Genomic DNA, 20,463 nt, shown 5'->3' with positions numbered 1-20,463 from the left:
CACACGTCGGCACAATATCACTTTTTTTCTTTGACATGTAAGCTATGTGTATGGCAAATTTCATGTCAATCCAAGCGGTTCTTTAAAATTTAGAGCAAAAACCGTGAAAGAATGGACTATGTGGCATCTTATGAAATTTACTACCTATTTTATTCGGGAAATAAGCCACAATTTAAGTTTGAAATTAAATGTATTTGACGTTTCGGCTTCCACTTCGGAAATCGTTATCAAAATACAATAAAATGTATATAGAATATTTTTAAAACCTTTCTTACATTCTTTCATTATCTCATCTATTTCATTTATAAAAAGTACGGGGCTTAAACTATCGCCTCGTCTAACTCCTTGCGTTGTTTCAAATGGTTGCGATTGCATATTTTGTTTTTTATTGTATTTATTGTTTTCATATAGTTATTTATAATTATTGCTTTCATCAGGTCTTCGCTTACTTGTTTCTCTTTTAGACTCAACCATATAGTTTTTATATAGCCTTATACGCCCTCTATGTTTTTTAAGTAGATATTTAGGATATTACTACTGCGCTGTGTGAGGCTTGGTTTTAGAAGTCGTGTCGCATATTTCTTTACAGGGATGGTTGTCATTAGAATGAAGATGACAAAATACAATCATTTTTTTTTTATTATAAAAATGTATAAAAATTTAATAGTATGCTACTATTAAAGCAACAGTTAAGACAGTAAACAGTTAAGACAGAAATTATTATATCAGATTCGATGCTTTATAAGGAAATTATATTTAGATATCTAGAAAATAATAGCTATATAATGTAAATAACAAAGATTACAGAAAAATCAGTCCAAACAAAATGTATAAAAATAACTTTTTGAAATTATTCTCTCTATGAAATAAAAGACATAAAACTATGTCTGTAGATCGTTAATTCTTCACCTATTAAACGCAATTTGATGTTATAAAAAAACATGTCTTATTAGTATATACAGGGTTGCGAAAAAGTCTGGCAACACGGTAATTTCTCGGAAACCACTAAAACGATTTTTATAAATTTTGATGGGTAAGGGTCTTCTAATGCGGCCGATATTATAGTGATAATTACACTGTTGCCAAATCTTCCGTTTTTCTGGAAATCTACTGAACTTTCTTATTTCAAATGAAACACCCTGTATATTTTTTGCGTTTTAAAATCTTTAAGAAATACTGATTATTTTTCGTGCTATCTTCCCTATACCTAAATGCCATAATTTCGGAGTTATTGCTACATTTATCAAAAAAAAAAATTTTAAACAAATTATAAAAATCATTTTTTTTTTCGGCACGCCTAGACATGATTTTAGGTTCTTTGGATCATTGGAAACAAAAAGGTCATTTTTAACTTTTCTCTAAAGTTAATCGTTTTCGAGTTATAAACAATTTAAAACTGAAAAAAAAAACGAAAAATGACGATTTTTAAGGTTCAAACACACAATTAAAAAAAATAATTTTTGAAATAACAAGGTACATACTCAGATTCAAGCTCAAACCTTCTTATGTCAGCTACCTATAAGAGTTTTTGGCTCGTTTTATTGTAAAACATTGTTTTTTTTTTAATTATTAATAAAGCGCATAATATGAGAGGACGGGCGATCGGGCTGCATTCACAACTAATAAACAATAATTTTAAAATAAAATGAATATAAAACACTGTAAATTTAGATTATAAGTAGGCTTAGATAATTAAATTAATTGTTATTGTAATACCATACAAAAAACAAATAGTTTGGCTAATTGGCTAAGCCAAAGCCATTATAAAATAGAAAAAAATAAAACAATACCAAATTGCTTATCGGTATCTGATAAAATAAGGTTTGAACTTGAATTTAGGTACTTCGTAGTTTCAAAAATCGTATTTTTACTTGTGTTTTTGAGCCTAAAAAATCGTAATTTTTCCATTTTTTCAGTTTTAAATTGTTTATAACTCGGAAACGATTAACTTTAGAGGAAAACTACATAAGACTTTTTTTGTTTCAAATGATCCAATGAACCTAAAATAATATCTACCCGGGCCGAAAAAATTGAGTTTTGTAATTTGTTTAAAAATGTTTTTGAAGATATTCTTCTTTAGCGGCGAATCGTTTGAGGGTAAAATTGTACATGAACCACGCGCCTGCGCACACTGACAGTATGTAGTTCATTGCTAATCTTTCAAGATAGGTATGTATGTATCTGTAACCGTGCAAATAAGTCATTAAAAGAATATATTAGTGGTTTTAGGAAATGTATTATTGTTGTCGCCGTGTTGTGTAATTATATCCGAAACATACGGGTCATTTAAAGTGGCTCGATGGCGTAGTTGGCAGAGCGGTGGGACAGAGAACGGAAGCACACGGAAGGTCGCGGGTTCTAATCCTGGACGATTCATACTTTTTTTTATTTTTCGTTATTTTAATAAAAATTTTTTGAAAGTGGTAGATAAGAAAGTTAGTTTAATTTTTAAATAAAATACAAATAACCTGTTAAGTATATTTACTTCGTTTAAATTACCTATATAATAGAAGAATATCTTCTTACGTGCGTACAAAGTACACACACATTCTTTTTTTTTTTTTAAATAAATGTAGCCATAAATCCGAAATTATGGCATTTAGGTATAGGGAATATAACAGGAAAAATTTTTTCGCAACCCTGTATAGTGTCTTTGTATGCATGCTTGACAAATCACAACATATTACAGCCGATTGATCTCGGCATTACTATTACAAGAAACCTGTTAACTCTGGTGTTGAATTCTGTATATCGACCTAAAACGAAAATATTAAAACTTTCAGTAAATGACGTCTTCTAAATAACCCACCTTTTTTATTAATAGAATTCGATTTGGTTAGTTAATCGAAACGATTATTAAATCGAATATTGTAATGATTTTCATATACATCGATCATTTCTTCCAAATACTTATTAAAAACTAAAGGATTGTTCTGTTCCATCCATATTTTCGAAATAAATACATTTCTGCCATAAGAATTTTCTTTTAAACGCCCATATACTTTAATCTAAAAATTAATATAATTAATACAAAAAAAATACTAGATCCTTTGTAAAAGGTATATTTAAAAGTCCCTAAATAAGGGATACACTACATCACATAACGTTTTCGGGTTAAAAAATCCATCATCAGTGTTTAAAAAAGCCAATATTGTGCCTGAGCCACCAAAATGTTTTGGGTTTAAACCCTTTAAACGTTGAAAAGTGTTATTATATACTACATATTTTTAATAATATTTTGTGATGTTGCAAATATTCCTGGATTACCCAGGGCAACACAGGAACTCTTCCCACGTGGTTGGAATGTAGGAAGGATTGAAACCTCACATATTGGAGTTGAAAGGCAATAATTAATACATTCTATTATGGGCATAGAAGCAAAATTTCGGCTACAGTGCTTTTTAAATGCATTCATTTTTTTGGAATCCTAAGAAAACTAATAAATACTTATGAAAAATTTAAACGCAGGATGAAAGATTACTTTATTACCGAAGGCCGAAAGTCCCTTAGAATAAACAAAAAGTTTCTTTTAAATGAGATATTTGAAATTAAAAATCACACTAAATATTCTATTTTTTTTCACCCCTGTCATCATCACTGGCTCGACAACCCTTTCGGGGTCTTGGCCTGTTCCATGATTCTTCTCCATTCTGATCTGTTTCGTGCTTTTTTTCTCCAGTTTTTTTATTTTTAAGGTTATTATATCATTTTCTATTTGTTCTAAATATCTCAGCTTCGGTCTTCCTCTTGTTCTTTTTTCTACTGGCATCTGTTTGAATATTTTGTTTGGTATTTCTCCGTCTTCTATTATTTTTACATGTCCCATCCAACGCAGCCGTCATATTTTAATGAATGTTATGATATCCGGATCCTGGTATATTTTGTATAGTTCAAAGTTGTACCTTCTTCGCCAAATTCCGTTTTCTTTTGTGCCCTTATATATGTGTCGCAAGATTTTTCTTTCAAAGGTGGCTAGCAATGTTTCCTCTCTTTTAGTGAGTGTCCAGGTTTCTGAGCCGTATGTGAGTACCGGTCTTATTAAGGTTTTGTATATTTGGCATTTTGTTTTTCTTGCGACGTTATCTGATCTTAGTTGCCGTATTAAGCCATGGCAACTTTTATTGGCAATAAATATTCGCCTCTTCACTTCCTCGCTACGTTATTAGCAGACGTGACTAGGGATCCCAAGTATGTAAAGTTTTTTACCCCCTCAATGTTGTATTCTCCTATTGTTATATTTTGTGGCTACCTTATTTCTGCGTTTTTACTTACCTGCATATATTTTGTTTTGTTCTGGTTGATTTTAAGGCCACTATTTTGTGCAGCTCGTTCTATTTGATTGAATGCCTCTATCATTTCCCTTCTTGATCTTGCGATTATGTCAACATCATCTGCAAATGCTAGTATTTGCACGCTTTTATTAATGATTGTTCCTCGAGTATTGACTGTTGTGTCCCTCATTATTTGCTCGAGTGCGATGTTGAACAAGATGCATGATAGAGCGTCTCCCTGGCGTAGTCCCTTTTTCACATCTATTATTTCCGTTAGTTCGTTTTGTATCCGGATTTTACTTTCTACTTTTAGAGATTCCTTTATCAGTTCTATTAGTTGTGTTGGTATATTAAATTCTTTCATTGCTTTAATTAAGAATTCTCGGTTTATATTGTCATATGCGCTTTCGAAGTCTATGAAGAGATGATGTGTCGATGTTATGTTCACTTGTTTTTTCGAGGATCTGTCGTAGAACAAATATCTGGTCTATTGTTGACTTCTGTCTACAGAAGCCACTTTGGTATTTGCCAACTATTTTTTCAGCGTGTGGTCTAAGCCTTTCATAAATGACGTTGGACATTATTTTGTATGCTGCATTCAGCAGCATGATTCCACGGTAGTTTCCACATTCTAACTGATTTCCTTTTTTATGTAATGGTACAATAATACCGCTATTCCACTCCGCTGGTTGCTGTTTATTTGACCATATCTTTGTTATCAATTCATGTATTGTTTTCTGTAGTGCGTCTCCTCCTTCCTTCAGTAATTCAGATGCTACTTGATCCGATTACGGTGATTTATTGTTCTTTAATTTGTCTACTGCTGTTCTAATCTCGGCTATTGTTGGTGGACTCTTTTCTCTGTTGTCTGCTTGGTCTAATTGTATATCAGGGTTCGTCCCACTCCCATCTCCTTCAAGCTTTTCCGTAAAATGTTATGTCCATCTTCTTAGTATCTCTTGCTGTTCTGTCAATATATTACCTTCCTTATCTCTACACATCGTTGTTCTCGGTTTGAAGTCTTTTCTGCTTTTGTTCAGTTTCTGATAAAATTTTCTTGTCTCTGTTGATCTACTTAGTTCTTGCAGTTCTTGAAGTTCTTTGTTTATATATTCTCTCTTTTTTCTTCGGTGAGTTTTCTTTTCTTATTTGCGCAGTTGTTTATATTCTTCCTCTGCTTGTCGGGTTCTGTGCCCCTGCATCAGTAAATATGCTCTGTTTTTTCTGTCTGTTATGATCTGACATTCTTCGTCAAACCAGTCATTCGTTCTTGTTCTTCTTTCTTTACCTTCTATGCCTAATACTTCTTTAGCTGCCTCTTTTATGATTTCTCTGCACTCTTCCCACTCCTTATTTGGGTTTTCATGTTTTGTTCTGTTTTCTAGTTTGATGCTTATCTTTTCTTTATACTCTTTATTTTTGTTTGTTTCTTTGAGTCCTTCTACCTTGTATCGTTCATGTTTAGAGCTTCTTTCCTTTTTGATGTTTGAAATTCTAGCCCTTACTCTACTTTTGACCAGGTAGTGATCAGAATCAGCATTGGCCCCTCTTCTGGTGCGGACGTTTATTATATTCGATTGGTGTCTCGAGTCTACAATAACATGATCTATCATATTTACTGTCAGTCCATCTAGGGATTTCCAGGTATCTTTGTGTATATCTTTGCGAGCGAAGTATGTGCTAGCAATCACCATGTTAAGTGATCTTGCTAGGTTTATTAACCTATTGCCATTGTCATTTGATTGCTCATGGAGTTCACGCCTGTAACTTATTAAAATAAACATTATAAAGTTTTCAGGGACTTTCGGCCCTCGGTAATAACGTAATCTTTCATTCTGCGTTTAAATTTTTGTCAAAAATACGTGTATTAGTTTTTTCAGGATACGAAAAAATTAATGCGTTTAAAAAACATTGGAGCCGAAATTTTCTTAGTATACAGGTTTCTTAAATTTTATTTGATGTCAATGTTGTTTACATAAAGGTATCTTCAGAATGCATAATCATTTTGACAGACTGGAGCTTAATAGGAATGCGAAAGAGAGGAAGACTGAGAATATCACAAAGAAATGAGACAATGGGAGCATAGACCAGGGCGCATCTGTAAAAATATTAGTACATTTGGACGTTGAGAGGTGACTCAAATTTTTTTGCAGAAATTGCTTGAAAATAAATCAAATAATAATATTTGAGTTATCCTCCCTCTCAAAAAAATTCGATTTTTTTCTTCGTTTTTTGATTATAACTTTAAAAGTATTCATTTTCGAGAAAAGTTGTACTGACATAAAAGTTGCGTAATTAAATTTCCTACAATATAGAATTGGTTCAAAAGTTAAAAAATAGTCACCCTTGTTGCAAAATAGCAATAATTGCGAATAAACCATACAAAAACAAGTATTCGCATTTTACGTTTTTCAACCATTTATGCTACACTTAGGACCCAGATATATATTTCACCAAGAAAAACTTTATGATACAGTAAAATAATACTGTAAATTTCATTAAGATGGGTTCAATAGATTTTGCAATCCAGCTTTCGCAAAAAAATTCATTTTTTCAAAATGTTACAGGACTGAAAATAAAGCAGATACCAAGTTGAATTTTTTTTTACTTATAGAAGTGTATTATACCTTTCATTTGCAATTTGCAAAACTAAAATCGATTAACCACCACGGCGTCAGGAATTTTTTAAATAAACATTAATTATTGGTGCTACGCGCAGGACCGCGGATAGTTTGCTCTGATTGGGCATTCCAATGACCTTTGATAATGATTGATACATTTTAATTTTTATTACATTTCGATATAAATAGATAAATTTGTTTATTGCAAAATAAAAACACATACTCTATCCTTTGAAATAACACTTTTTTTAGCAAAAACTTTCTTTGTTCATATATTTTAACTTAGAGAATAAAAGTTTATTATTTTTAAACATATGCAATTGTTTAAACAATATTTCACAAACAATAATAAAATTAGTCTGTTTTTTGTGGAATTAAAATATTAAAATACAACAAAATATAGAGGAAGAAAATAACCGGAATGGGACGTTTCGGCGTCGCCGTTTCGGCGTGGCCATTTCGGCGTGGCCGTTTGGGCGTAGAGCCGTTTCGGCGTAGGCCGTTTCGGCGTAGGCCGTTTCGGCGTCGGCCATTTCGGCGTCAGAAATTTTATTTTAGTTGACTAAATACCTACATTGAGGTTTATTGGTCAGGCAATTTTTTGGAAAAAAATCTTTTAATATAGTTATTTAAATACATTGGAGTTCATTGGTCACACAATTTTAACATTAATGGTCAAGTAGAAAAATAAACTAAATATATTTCTTTTATAAACATTTTGTTATATTTTATTCTGCAAATACCTATATTGGATTTTTTATTAATGCATATTAATAATAATTGCTGTTCTCTTAATTGTCCCAGAGCTAATTAGATGATAACTGACATTTTTCAACTTTAATTAGACATACATTATATGGTATATAGACGGAGAATTTTAATATTGTTAAAATATCTTTTTTAAGCAAAAATATTTGCAGAATGTATATTTTTATAACCCTACATGGGGATGGCCCGTTTCGGCGCCGGCGATTCGGCGCCAGCGATTCGGCGTCGGCGTTTCGGCGCCTGCCGGTTCGGCGCCCGCCGATTCGGCGCCCGCCGATTCGGCGCCGGCTGATTCGGCGACAGATACTTTGGCAAAGTGAGAGAGAAAAAAAATAGTTGTTAATGTATGATAGTCTGAAATTTTCTTTAACAAAAAATGTAGAGTCAGGAGAACAATTTTCGACATTTTAATTTTAGAAGATGTAAAATAATACCCGAAAGTTAGGTTTGGACCGAAGGGTTAGGTCTTCCTCCTTTGAAAATTGTACTGTATAATATATAATATATATAATATATTAATTTTTTAATTAATTATGTGCAATTAAATAGCTTACATTTACAAAAGTTGGAAAAAATAACATTTAATATATTTTTTTAGTGTGGTATAGATATAAATCAAGAGCCTCTTAAATTTCTAAAAAAGTAACGTAGGTATAATCTAATGTCTTACTAATAGACTCCAATGTAGGTATTTAGTCAACTAAAATAAAATCTCTGACGCCGAAATGGCCGACGCCGAAACGGCCTACGCCGAAACGGCTCTACGCCCAAACGGCCACGCCGAAATGGCCACGCCGAAACGGCGACGCCGAAATGTCCTAGACCCGAAAATAACATATTAGATAAAGATTCGAAAAAATTTTGGTGGAAATCAACTTGTGTGAATTGAACACCGCTGTCCTGCGCGTAGCACCAAAAATTAATGTTTATTTAAAAAAATTCTTGACGCCGTGGTAATTAATCGATTTTAATTTTGCAAATTGCAAATGAAAGGAACAGTACACTTCTACAAGTAAAAAAAATTCAACTTACTATCTGCTTTATTTTTAGTCCTGCAACATTTAAAAAAAATGAATTTTTTTTGCGAAAGCTGGATTGCAAAATTTATTTTGCAAAATCTATTAAACCGATCTTAATGAAATTTACAGTGTTGTTTTACTAAATCATAAAGTTTTTCTGGGTAAAATATGAAGGTCCTAAGTGTAGCATAAATGGTTGAAAAACGTAAAATGCGAATACTTGTTTTTGTATGTTTTTTTTCGCAATTATTGCTATTTTGCAACAAGGGTGACTATTTTTTAAATTTTCAACCAATTCTATATTGTAGGAAATTTAATTACGCAACTTTTATGTCAGTACAACTTTTCTCAGAAATGAATACTTTTAAAGCTATAATCATAAAACCAATAAAAAAATCGAATTTTTCCTTCATATTTTGACATTTTGATTATTTAAACAATGTTCCGGACCATTTTAAGTGGGAGGATAACTCAAATATTATTATTCGAGTTATTTTCAAGCAATTTCTGCAAAAAAAATTGAGTCACCTCTCAACGTCCATCTCAAAACAGATGCGCCCTAGACTAGCAAGAGTATTGTATTTTACATTATATTTTTAACTTACCGTATCTCCTAATTCAATTTCATTAAAGGTTGGAATAGCTTTCTGTAAATAATTAATTGAGGACAAGGTGATCTGCGCTCCTTTTACCAAAGGAGTCTTCTTTGTTGTACTTCTTCGCAACCATTCTTTACAGGTCTCTAAATCACTATCTAATGTTTTTAGTTTATTTAAATCATTTACACCAATAATACATCTGATGGCGCTGGTTCCATCATCAACTAAAAAATATAAAATATGTATGTAAATAAAAAAATAAAATAAAAAATGGTAATTTTATAATTAACATCTGGAAGATATTTATGTATGAGGATGAAATGAACTGTTCTAGGCCAATTCCATAGGAGGCACTGTTATAATTGAAATTGCTGTTTTCCCTGTTGATAGTTTTTTTTAAAGAAAATGGCAAATGCTAATTTAATCAGACAACTGATTTCATTTAGATAACTATTTATAATAAATATACAGTGTACAAGTAAAGATTGGAATAAGTTCATTTTTTTGTGAATGGGTGATTTTGGAAATAAATCAATTGACACAAAAAGAAGAATAGTATGTAATTTATTTAATTCAAAATATACTTTACTGCTGTCAGAAAACAGGAAAAAATGTTGACAAATAAATATCGTTTTTCACGTAAATTCAAGGTAAAGCTGCCACCCACCTGAATCTTGGCAGTTTGATTAACATTTAAGCGAAAGTCAATGTTTATGTGTGAAATTTTTCTGTTTTCTAATAGCAGTAACATGTATTTTGAATTAAATAAATTACATACATCCTTTTTTTTGTGTCAATTAATTTAATTAAAAAAAATTTTTGAGCACAGTGTATAAATATACAAGGTGTCCCAAAAGTAGTGGAACAGTCGAATATTTCGCGAACTAAACATCGGATCGAAAAACTGAAAAATACGTGTTCAATCATTTTCAAAAATCTATCCAATGACACCAAACACCAACCCCCACTACACCCCCTGGAGGTGGGGTGGGGGGTAACTTTAAAATCTCAAATGGAAACCCCCAGTTTTTCTTGCAGATTTTAATTCGTTACGTAAAAGTAAGCAACTTTTATTCAAGACATTTTTTCGAACTGTGGATAGATGGCGCTATAATTGGGAAAAACGCTTTATCCTGATACCATAGGTAAATTATAGAAACGGTCTAATATCTCACGAAATACACTTCCAAACGAGAAACTAAAAAACAGATTTTTAATATTTTTCGAAGACCTTTCGAATAACACCAAACATGACCCTCCAACCCACCCCCTGGAGGTGGGATGGGGGGTAACTTTAAAATCTTAAATAGCAACCCCCACTTTTTATTACAGATTCGGATCCGTCATGAAAAACTAAGCAACATTTATTTGAAACATTTTTTAGAATTGTTAATAGATGGCGCTTTAATTGGAAAAATACGATTTATTAGCGCCATCTGTCAGAAATTTTAAAAAATGTTTCGAATAAATGTTGCTTAATTCTTTATGACGAATCAGAATCTGCGATAAAAAGTGGGGGTTGCTATTTAAGATTTTAAAGTTGCCCCCCACCTCACCTCCAGGGGGTGGGTTGGAGGGTCATGTTTGTTGTTATTCGATAGGTTTTCGAAAAAGATTAAAAATCTGTTTTTTGGTTTCTCATTTGAAAGTGTATTTCGGGAGATATTAGACCGTTTCTATAATTTTACCTATGGTATCCGGACAAATCGTTTTTCCCAATTATAGCGCCATCTATCCACAGTTCGAAAAAATGTCCTTGAAAAAATGTCTTGAATAAAAGTTGCCTACTTTTACGTAACGAATCCAAATTTGCAAGAAAAACTGGGGGTTTCCATATAAGATTTTAAAGTTACCCCGACCCCACCTCCAGGGGATGTAGTGGGGGTTGGTGTTTGGTGTCATTGGATAGATTTTTGAAAATGATTGAAAACGTATTTTTCAGTTTTTCGATCCGATGTTTAGTTCGCGGAATATTCGACCGTTCCGCCACTTTTGGGACACCCTATATATATATTACTACATAAAGAATTAAATATCCTTATATGAGCTAGCACACGACCCCCATTCTCATTTACATCACGCCTAGATGTCATCATTAGTATGGTATATCGTTGGTTTGGAAGAAGAATGTAACAACTCAAAAATTGCCATTTTTGAGGTTTACCCTCTAACCAACTCTAAATATTAAACTTTATTATGGGAAAAATTGTCAGAAGTTGCACTCATATAATTTCCGCTAGATGGCGACTTATCACAGTTTGAATTTGTCAAACCCATGCATTACATTTTATGGAAGAGCGGCGCAATATAGTTGTGTTTCAGTTGTTGTGGAAGTTACCACGTTTGGAGAACAGTGATACAAGTTAAAAAAGGAACGTATTTTTTTGGGATTTTGTGTTTAATATTTAATGCAAGACAGTTACATTTCGTCTTAGGTAAGTATTCCTTATAATATGATATGTGCGTTTATATATATGTAATTATTATGAGCAATACAGTAACATTTCGAACAAATTTTGGGAAAAACTGTTCCAAATACTAATTACAGGTAGAAAGGTCTTTCTATTTATATTTAAATGATAATAATGAACTCTTTAATATTGTAAAAGATTTTACCTCTTATTTTTACCTTACCAAAATTATAATGAAAACTAGCACATTAAAATTTTAAAACGTTGCTCCTGAAAATTAGAACTTTTCGACTTGTGACAGTGTTCTTCCAAACCAACGATATTATATGCCAATAAATAACAATTTAAAAATAAAAATAGACCTGTTTCAGGATTTATTTCCAAAATCACCCATGAAAAAATTAATTTATTCCAACCTTTACATGCTCACTAATGTGACTTTTAGAAAGTCGGTAAAATTGAATACTGTTTTATCGTTGATTGATAAATAAGGTATAATTTATACCAGTATAATTTATCAGTCAACGGTTTTATCATAAAATGTGCCGCTTTGTATTGATTGTGAATGTGTAACAAATTCGGGAAGTGACATGGATACAAAGAATTGTAATTGACTTACCATCTATAAAGTAATGCTCAGAATATTCATATTTATTAACTACATTACCACATAGAAGTACTTGTGAAAAGGTAATATCTTTACAAACAAAAGCATTTTCAGCGACTTTTTCAGCAGTAAGTAAATCACGGATGAAAAATCTTCCAATATTCTTAGAAGTCATTGGAGTTTGTTCATATTTTGGATTACTTTTTGGACCATATTCTGGATCCTTTTCATCTTCAGTAACTATCCAGTCTAAAAAATAAATGTATATAAAAGACAGAATTTATAACTGAACAAGAGAATTTTTGGATAAGAGATAATAATATAATGTTAAATACACATTAACAGTGAAAGGGACACTGAAAGGAAATAGATGAAAGAAGTCAACTCAACAAAAAATATGCTAACACAAATTCAAACACTTGTGAAAATGTAATATCTTTACCAATAAAATAATTTTTTTCAATTTTATTAGCTGCAAATAAATCAACAAGAAAAATATTCCAATATTATTAAAGTTAGATTGTGTTTATTTTTAATTTTTGGGTTTTATCATTTATGGCTCCATGGTGAGCCCCCCATAGGGCGCCAAAGATTCATAAAATTTATACCCTCAGTTGATTTTTGCAGGATTGTTTGATAAAATGACTTACAATTTACTGGTAATATTGTCTGAAAAATTTTTAAGTTGTTGGACTCACCAGAGTTTAGTAACCTCTATACATATTTATTAAATGACCCCCTCTCGAAAATTTTCCGAAATAGAAAAGTTGTCTGCCTCAATATGAATAACTGAATAAAAAAGTCTTAAGAGGGAGGTAATATTTTTTTAATGATGGGCCACAGACCATAAATCAAAATGTTCCTACATAGTTATTTTTGGTAGCATACAACAATCTTCCTCTTTATTATTATATGCACACTTCAATCACCGGCGGATCCATGGGCGATGTCACGGGGGGTCATGACCCCCCCCCCCAAAATTGTAAACCCACTTATCCTAGGGTTGGTAAGGCTAAGTGACCTTGCATCAGCAACAAGTAATTAAATCTCCCTCAAGACCCATGCCCCCCCGAAAAAATTTCTGGATCCGCCACTGATTTCAATTCACTTTTTAAAAATCCATTTCAGCTCTGTCAAAATGCTGTAACAAAACTTAGTGCCACAACACTGGACCTACCTTGCTGTTTGTTTGTCTTGTTAGGTGTTTTATTTTCAGCTTAAAACCCTAACTACTATTTCTTTATATATGACCTATCTTAAGGGTTACCATAATTTATTAAGGCCAAATCCGGACAGGGGTAGTCCAAGGGGTTGTAGAAAATGTAAAATGTAAATTTGACTGTGTTGCTACCTCTACATTGTATATATATATGCGAATTGCATATGGCACAATTAAAAGTACAGCTGTTTCGCTACAAGATGCAACTAACATTGAAAATCTCTGAAAGTTTAAAATACATATTATTAGAGACCAACCGATTAATCGGCTTCTGTCACCTTCAGCCAATATTTAAACATTCAACCAAAATTCGGCTTCGGCCAACACGAAGCCGAAGGTTTCGCAGAAGGTGGAATAATAAAATGCTGTCAGTATTGGGACCGTGCAAGTTCGGAAAAGCGACACCTGGTTTCTTCGCTCTGCACTTTTATTCGCACTTTTAATTATATTGGCCAATCATATGGTCCTGGTTACTGGATAATAATTGTCAATGCCATAGTCCAAAAAAAATAATAAGAAAAAATAAGATTCAGGTTATGTTATTAAAACGCGAACAATTGTATGTAGTAAATAAAATTAGTTATTAAAATGCAGTACTGCAAGCAAAATAAAATTAATAAAATTTACCTTTATATAATAATTGCATATCAAATCAATATTGTGAAGCAATATATAATTTTTCTTCTTAAATGACAATAGGTATGAAATGTACGTCAATTTGACAATTTCAATTGACAATATGAATTATTTAAGACAGTTGCAATATTTCTCCACTATTCACGCACGATCGTTTCGCGTATCCCTTCCGAGTACTTGCACACCGCGAATACTATACTATATAAATAATCTCTAAACAATATGCTTCGGCGAGTCTTTGATAATTTGAATAATATTTACAACCTATTTTATACCCTAAACTAAAATGTTTTACAAACTTTCAAGTAGTAGGTAGGATATAAATTTTAACAATAGACCAAGATGTCTCAAAGATTTTCATTTGAACATAGGCGTAACCAGGGGGGGGTTTTGGGGGTTGTAACCCCCCCCATTGGGATGTACTTTGAGCTCTATACGCTTAACACCATAGCCCTCAGAGACCTTCCAGTAGTTGTAACCCCCCCCCTTTCAGGTAGTTGTAACCCCCCCCTTAGGATCATCCTGGTTACGCTTATGCATTTGAATATTTCTCACGTAGTAAAATTCTGAGAAACTATAATTTTATTGTATTTGTTAAAACTCAAGATTACTGGTGTTTTGACTACCTAAATATTAATGGCAAAACGTCAACGAAATTTCCCACCACTGGGCCAAGTGTTTTCCATTTTTTTAGTAAAGAAAAAAATCCGGACATTTTTCATATCCGAATGCCAATCCGGACATGTCTTTCAAATCTGGACTGTCCGGACATATAGTAACCCTACCTATCTTACTACTTGTCATATTCATCATCATTGGCTCTACAACCCATAGTGACCCTTGGACTGTTCTATGATCAGCTTCCATTCCTTATTTTCCACCTTACTTTTCCAATTTCATACTCTTAACACTTGTCAAGTCATCTTCCACGTCATCCTTACATCGTTCTCTGAGCTTGCCTCTTTTACTCACTCCATCAAATCTTTAGTTATAAGTGTGTTTTGACAGTTCCATCTCATTCATTCTCTCAAGTGGCCTAGCCACCACAGCCTGTTTATGTTGATGGGCCTACCAATGCTAGGTTCATTCATACTTGTCATATTAGTATGATTAGGTATATGTAAACCCTTAAAATATAAACATACAAATTTACACCTTTCCAAATGGTATCTCCTTTCTAATTTCTTAATATTTATTTTACAATTGAAGAGTCAGAGGGAAAAATGATGGATGTCAATTTCTTGATCATTTTGCGATTCTTGGGCAATTTGTTAGCTTAAAAAGAGTACTATTAACCTGTGAACCGCCAAGGGAAAATAACGATAAGAATCACCTTAAAAACACGTCAGAATATTGGACGCAAGGAGAGAAAACGATGAATATGTTGTTTTTCATTTTACCGAAAATGCTTCCAGATGAGACATTCATCCTTCTTCCCCCTGACCCTTCATTTGCTTTATACTACTTGTGATACTATGTATAAATAAAATAAATGTGTTATAGTCTGTTCGCTAAACTCAGATACAACTGGCTAGATATTTTAGTCAGTAATTTTGCCAATTGTACTAAAATTGTCAAAAAATAATTACTAAATAGTTAATAATTACTAAATAGTTAGTAATTTTGCCAATTTTTGCAAAATTGACAAAAAACAAAAAAAATACTGACTAAAATATCTAGCCAGTTGCGTCTGAGTTTAGCGAACCAACTATACAAGCATACCTCTTGTTTTGTTATATAATTGAGTTTCGTCTGCCTCACAAGTAGCCACTTTAACAGCTCCTTTTACATTTTTTGTCATTACCCATTCTAAAACAATTACAAATTAAATCATAAATATATTAGTTATTATAATTGTAGATATACCTACTTTCTGATTCAAATAATTCTCCTTTAACAGACGAAGAGGTACCCTCTACATCCATATTTTGAGTTATATCGTCTAATCTTGAAAAAAAACTGATTTTTCTTTAAATTTTTTTGAATTCTTTATTTTAAATGACATAGGATTTATTTAATCCACACGTTTCTAAATGTCAATGAACGAATGAACTACTTCATTTTTCAACCACTTGCTTGATCTTGATTGTAAATGAATGATTTTAAAATCTGAAGACATTAATTTCTCAATATGTTACCCTCATATAATATTTACAGTCAAAAAATAATGTTTCTAAAGTTATTGCTCATAATAGATTAATCAATATTTTCTATTTGGGATGGGAAATGTTGAAAAATAAGATTTTTCAACCTTATCAAAATTAAGTATGTACGCCTAAGAATAGTTCAAATGTCCTGGAAATTTATGAATGAATCACATAACCTCACTTGTATATAAATTTTTTTGTTTTCCAAGAAAAATATGTTTAATAAGTAATTAATTATATGTCCATTATCAATATTTTAAAACTCGACGACCCTGGTCGTACTTAACAGTTCTAGTATGTTATTCAATGGAAATTTTAAAAGTTTAAAAAACGTTGGAAGGGCATATTGTACAAACGCAAAAAAGTATGCAGTATTGTTACCAAAGACAACATTTCCTTTAAAATTGACTGGTAAAAAGCTTATAGAACGAGATGAAAATGTATACACCAGTGCCGAATTTGAGAGACTATACAATTGGCAGAGGGGGCATCTATCCGAACCAGAATTTGTGTTACATGATGGCCCACCTTATGCAAACGGTCGGCCCCATATGGGACACGCCATCAACAAAATTTTAAAAGATACGATTTTACGGACTGCCATTTTAAGAGGTAATAAAGTACACTACATTCCAGGTTGGGACTGCCATGGATTGCCCATCGAGTTAAAAGCGTTAAGTGGTTCGAAAGAGAAAGATCCTATTGAAATTAGAAAGAGGGCAAGAAATTTCGCTAAGGAAGCAATCGAGGAGCAAAAGAAGGTATTCATGTCATGGGGAGTTACTGGGGATTGGAAACATTTCTATACTACGTTTTCAAAAGACTATATGAAATTGCAACTCAGACAGTTTTTTAAGTTATACAAGAAAAATTTAGTTTATAGAGACATTAAGCCAGTGTATTGGTCACCGTCATCACAAACTGCTCTGGCGGAAGCTGAGTTGGAGTATAATGAGAAACACAAGAGTCCTAGTGCCTATGTTCAATTACATATTAAAAGTGTGCCAAAAATTTCTTCGCTAGTGGAGAAAGATGTTTACGCAATAATTTGGACTACTACTCCATGGACATTACCCTCAAATCAAGCTGTGTGTTTCAATAGGGAATTTTCTTACTCAATTCTGAAAAATCCTGATACGAATAAGATCTACATAGTTTCTACAGATCTTGTTAACGATGTTTCAAAGATTCTAAATATCAATTTCGAAACAGTACAGGTTGTGCCGGGAAATGCTTTAGATAATATTGTTTACGAACATCCTGTATATAAAGATAAACTGTATAATTTTCTTCCATCAACACATGTTACCAATGCTAAAGGTACAGGTTTAGTGCATCTAGCTGGAGCCCATGGTCCAGACGACTTCCTAGTCTGTCTTAAGAATCAAATGCAGATCGTAGATCTGGTCGATGAAAGAGGTTGTTACAAAACTGAAGCAGGACCTTCTCTTCAAGGAAAAAAGTGTTTGACAGATGGGAATGATGCTGTTTTAGAAATATTAGGTAAAAATTTACTGCACAAGGAAATGTTGACTCACAGTTATCCATACGATTGGAGAACAAAGAAACCTGTGATGATTAAAGCTAGTAAGCAATGGTTTATTAACACACAAGCAATTAAATCCAGGGCTGTTGAAATTTTAGAAGATGTGAATATACTTCCACACGATAGAAGTCAAATATATAAAACAAATTTAATTAATCAGATCGAAAAGAGGCCTTATTGGTGTATTTCCAGACAACGAAAATGGGGAGTACCAATACCAGTTTTGTACAATAAAACTACTTCAGAAACAATCATAAATGAGAACACTATAGGCCATCATTGCCGATTAATTGATGAAAAAGGTACTGATTTTTGGTGGAAATTAAACGCACAAGAACTGCTACCTGAAAATACATGTTCAAAGTCAGACGACATCGAAAAATGTGAAGATATAATGGATATCTGGTTGGATAGTGGTCTTTCGTGGGGTAAGGTTTTAGAAGGTCCAAAAGTAGCAGATATGTACCTTGAAGGTGTAGATCAGTTCACAGGTTGGTTCCAGTCTTCTTTACTTACTTCCGTAGCACTTAGAGACAAGGCTCCATATAAAACGATTTATGTACATGGTTTCGCAGTTGATGAAAATGGCATAAAAATGTCTAAATCTATAGGTAATGTTGTAGACCCTGAGGAAATTACGAAAGGTAAAAAAGGAAAGAATGTCTATGGAGTTGATACATTAAGGTGGTGGGTTGCTTGTCATGCTAATCAACAGGCTTTAGCTAATGTGAGCACAAATGTGCTAGAATCGAGTGCTGAAGAAGTGCAAAAAATCAGAAGTGTGCTACGATTTGCACTTGGATGTTTAAATGACTATGAACATAAAGACTTGAATAAATCTCACTTATTATTAATTGACAGATATATGTTGCATTTATTATATCAGTTTCACGATAAAATCACGCAACATATGCAAAACTATGAGTACCACAAAGTGTCAAGAGCTGTTATCAATTTATTAACAAACTCTGTATCTGCATTATATTATAACTCCATAAAAGATAGACTTTACTGTGATATACAAACTAGTACTGAGAGGAGAGCCGCTCAATTTACGTTGTTCCAAATTTTTGAAATCATAGCACAGTCAGTAGCTCCCATGTTGCCGCATTTAGTTGAAGAATTATACTTACACTTTACGCAGAAAGAAAACAAAACTTTCTTTACTAGTAAGCATTTGCAACCCATTGAAGATTGGAACGATAGTCAAATTGAAAAGTTATTTGAAGTTATCTTAGGGTGCAAAAGAGAAGTAAATAAAGAGACTGGAGCAAACACTGTCAATAAAGTTGTCGATATTATATTTTCGAAAGATGTCTGCAAAAACGTTATTAAACCATTAACTAGCCTGGAAGAATTAGAAAAACAATTAGTAGACATATTACAAGTCTCTCATGTGAATATTGTTGAAAGTGACCTTAGTGATCCTTATAAAATATCTGTGAGTCAGAGTAACATGTGCAGTTGTCCGAGATGCAGAAAAGTTAGTTCAGAAAAGGAGAATGAATTGTGTATGAGGTGTTATGAAGCATGTAATTCTATGAAAAGTCAAACAGCTGTTGGTATATAATAAATATTTTTAAAAAATAGTAAAATCTTTTATTCTTTCTACTTGTTGATCAGTTGAATCATTCATATCAATTGAAACTTTCTATTTTTATTACTGTACGCAGTTTTGTATCTTTCGAAATTGGAAATTTTATATTCTGTAGAATATTTATGGTAGGTATATTCTTATTTGTTACGAACATTATATCTACTTACACATCCTTTTCATAGATTTCAAGCAAGCCTTTGACAGCTTAACAAGACCCGACCTAATAGAAGACATGAAAAACCTAGATATACCAATGAAACTTATAAAACTTACGAAAATGGCAATGGAAGGATTGACTACAGCAATAATTACAGATAACAGTATCACCAAAAATATAGAAATAGCAAGTGGAGTATGACAAGGTGACTCTCTATCAACGTCATTATTTAATGTCGCAATAGAAGGAACAATAAGAGCTACAGAAATAAAAGGTACAATTATAACATCGACGTCGCAACTTGTGGCGTATGCTGACGACATAGCATTAATTAGCAGAAACCTGAACAGTTTAAAGGAAGAATTTACGAAGTTATGCAAGGAAGCATCCAAAAGAAGTTTAGAAATAAATCAAAACAAAACAAAATGCCTAATATTCTCAAGAAAAAATCCAGTTATTGTGACAAGTTTAAATATTGGTAAATATAAGTTTGAAAAGGTAGAACACTTTAAATATCTTGGAGTCTCAGTTAATGGAACTAATGATAGAAGCATCGTAATCAGTGAAAGAATCCCGGCAGGAAACAGAGCCTACTGGAAATACAATAACTTCCTCAAATATAAGAAGCTTACTCAGAATACTAAACTAAAAATTTACAAAGCAGCAATTAGACCAGTAATCACATATGGTGCTGAAGTAATGTGTCTGACCCAGAGGAAGAAATATTGAGGATCCTAGAGAGGAAAATAATTCGGAGGATAGCAGATCCACTAAACTTAGGTAACAATGAATTTAGCAAACTCTTGAACCACGAAGTAAGAGGACTTCTGAAAGGAGAAGACATCGTCAGATTTATCAAGGCACA

General features: G+C 32.5%; 2 protein-coding genes across 2 annotated transcripts; one reads left to right on the top strand and one right to left on the bottom strand.

The window, feature by feature from the left end:
- Positions 1–623: 623 nt before the first annotated feature.
- On the bottom strand, positions 624–16,190 carry LOC114327956 (uncharacterized). Its single transcript, XM_028276675.2, has 6 exons — positions 16,022–16,190; positions 15,874–15,960; positions 12,309–12,545; positions 9,285–9,502; positions 2,810–3,008; positions 624–2,756 (listed from the first exon to the last, which is right to left on the bottom strand). The coding sequence occupies exons 1-5, from the start codon at positions 16,074–16,076 to the stop codon at positions 2,841–2,843; spliced, it is 765 nt and encodes a 254-aa protein (XP_028132476.2). The 5' UTR covers positions 16,077–16,190; the 3' UTR covers positions 624–2,756; positions 2,810–2,840.
- Positions 16,191–16,453: 263 nt separating this feature from the next.
- Positions 16,454–19,439, top strand: LOC114327942 (isoleucine--tRNA ligase, mitochondrial). Its single transcript, XM_028276668.2, has one exon. The coding sequence runs from the start codon at positions 16,595–16,597 to the stop codon at positions 19,412–19,414; it is 2,820 nt and encodes a 939-aa protein (XP_028132469.2). The 5' UTR covers positions 16,454–16,594; the 3' UTR covers positions 19,415–19,439.
- Positions 19,440–20,463: the final 1,024 nt, after the last annotated feature.

Source organism: Diabrotica virgifera, chromosome 7 (assembly GCF_917563875.1).
Source record: "Diabrotica virgifera virgifera chromosome 7, PGI_DIABVI_V3a".
Lineage (NCBI taxonomy): Eukaryota > Metazoa > Arthropoda > Insecta > Coleoptera > Chrysomelidae > Diabrotica > Diabrotica virgifera.
The sequence above is the reverse complement of the archived record's forward strand: the minus strand, read 5'-3'. Positions and strand labels throughout refer to the sequence as shown.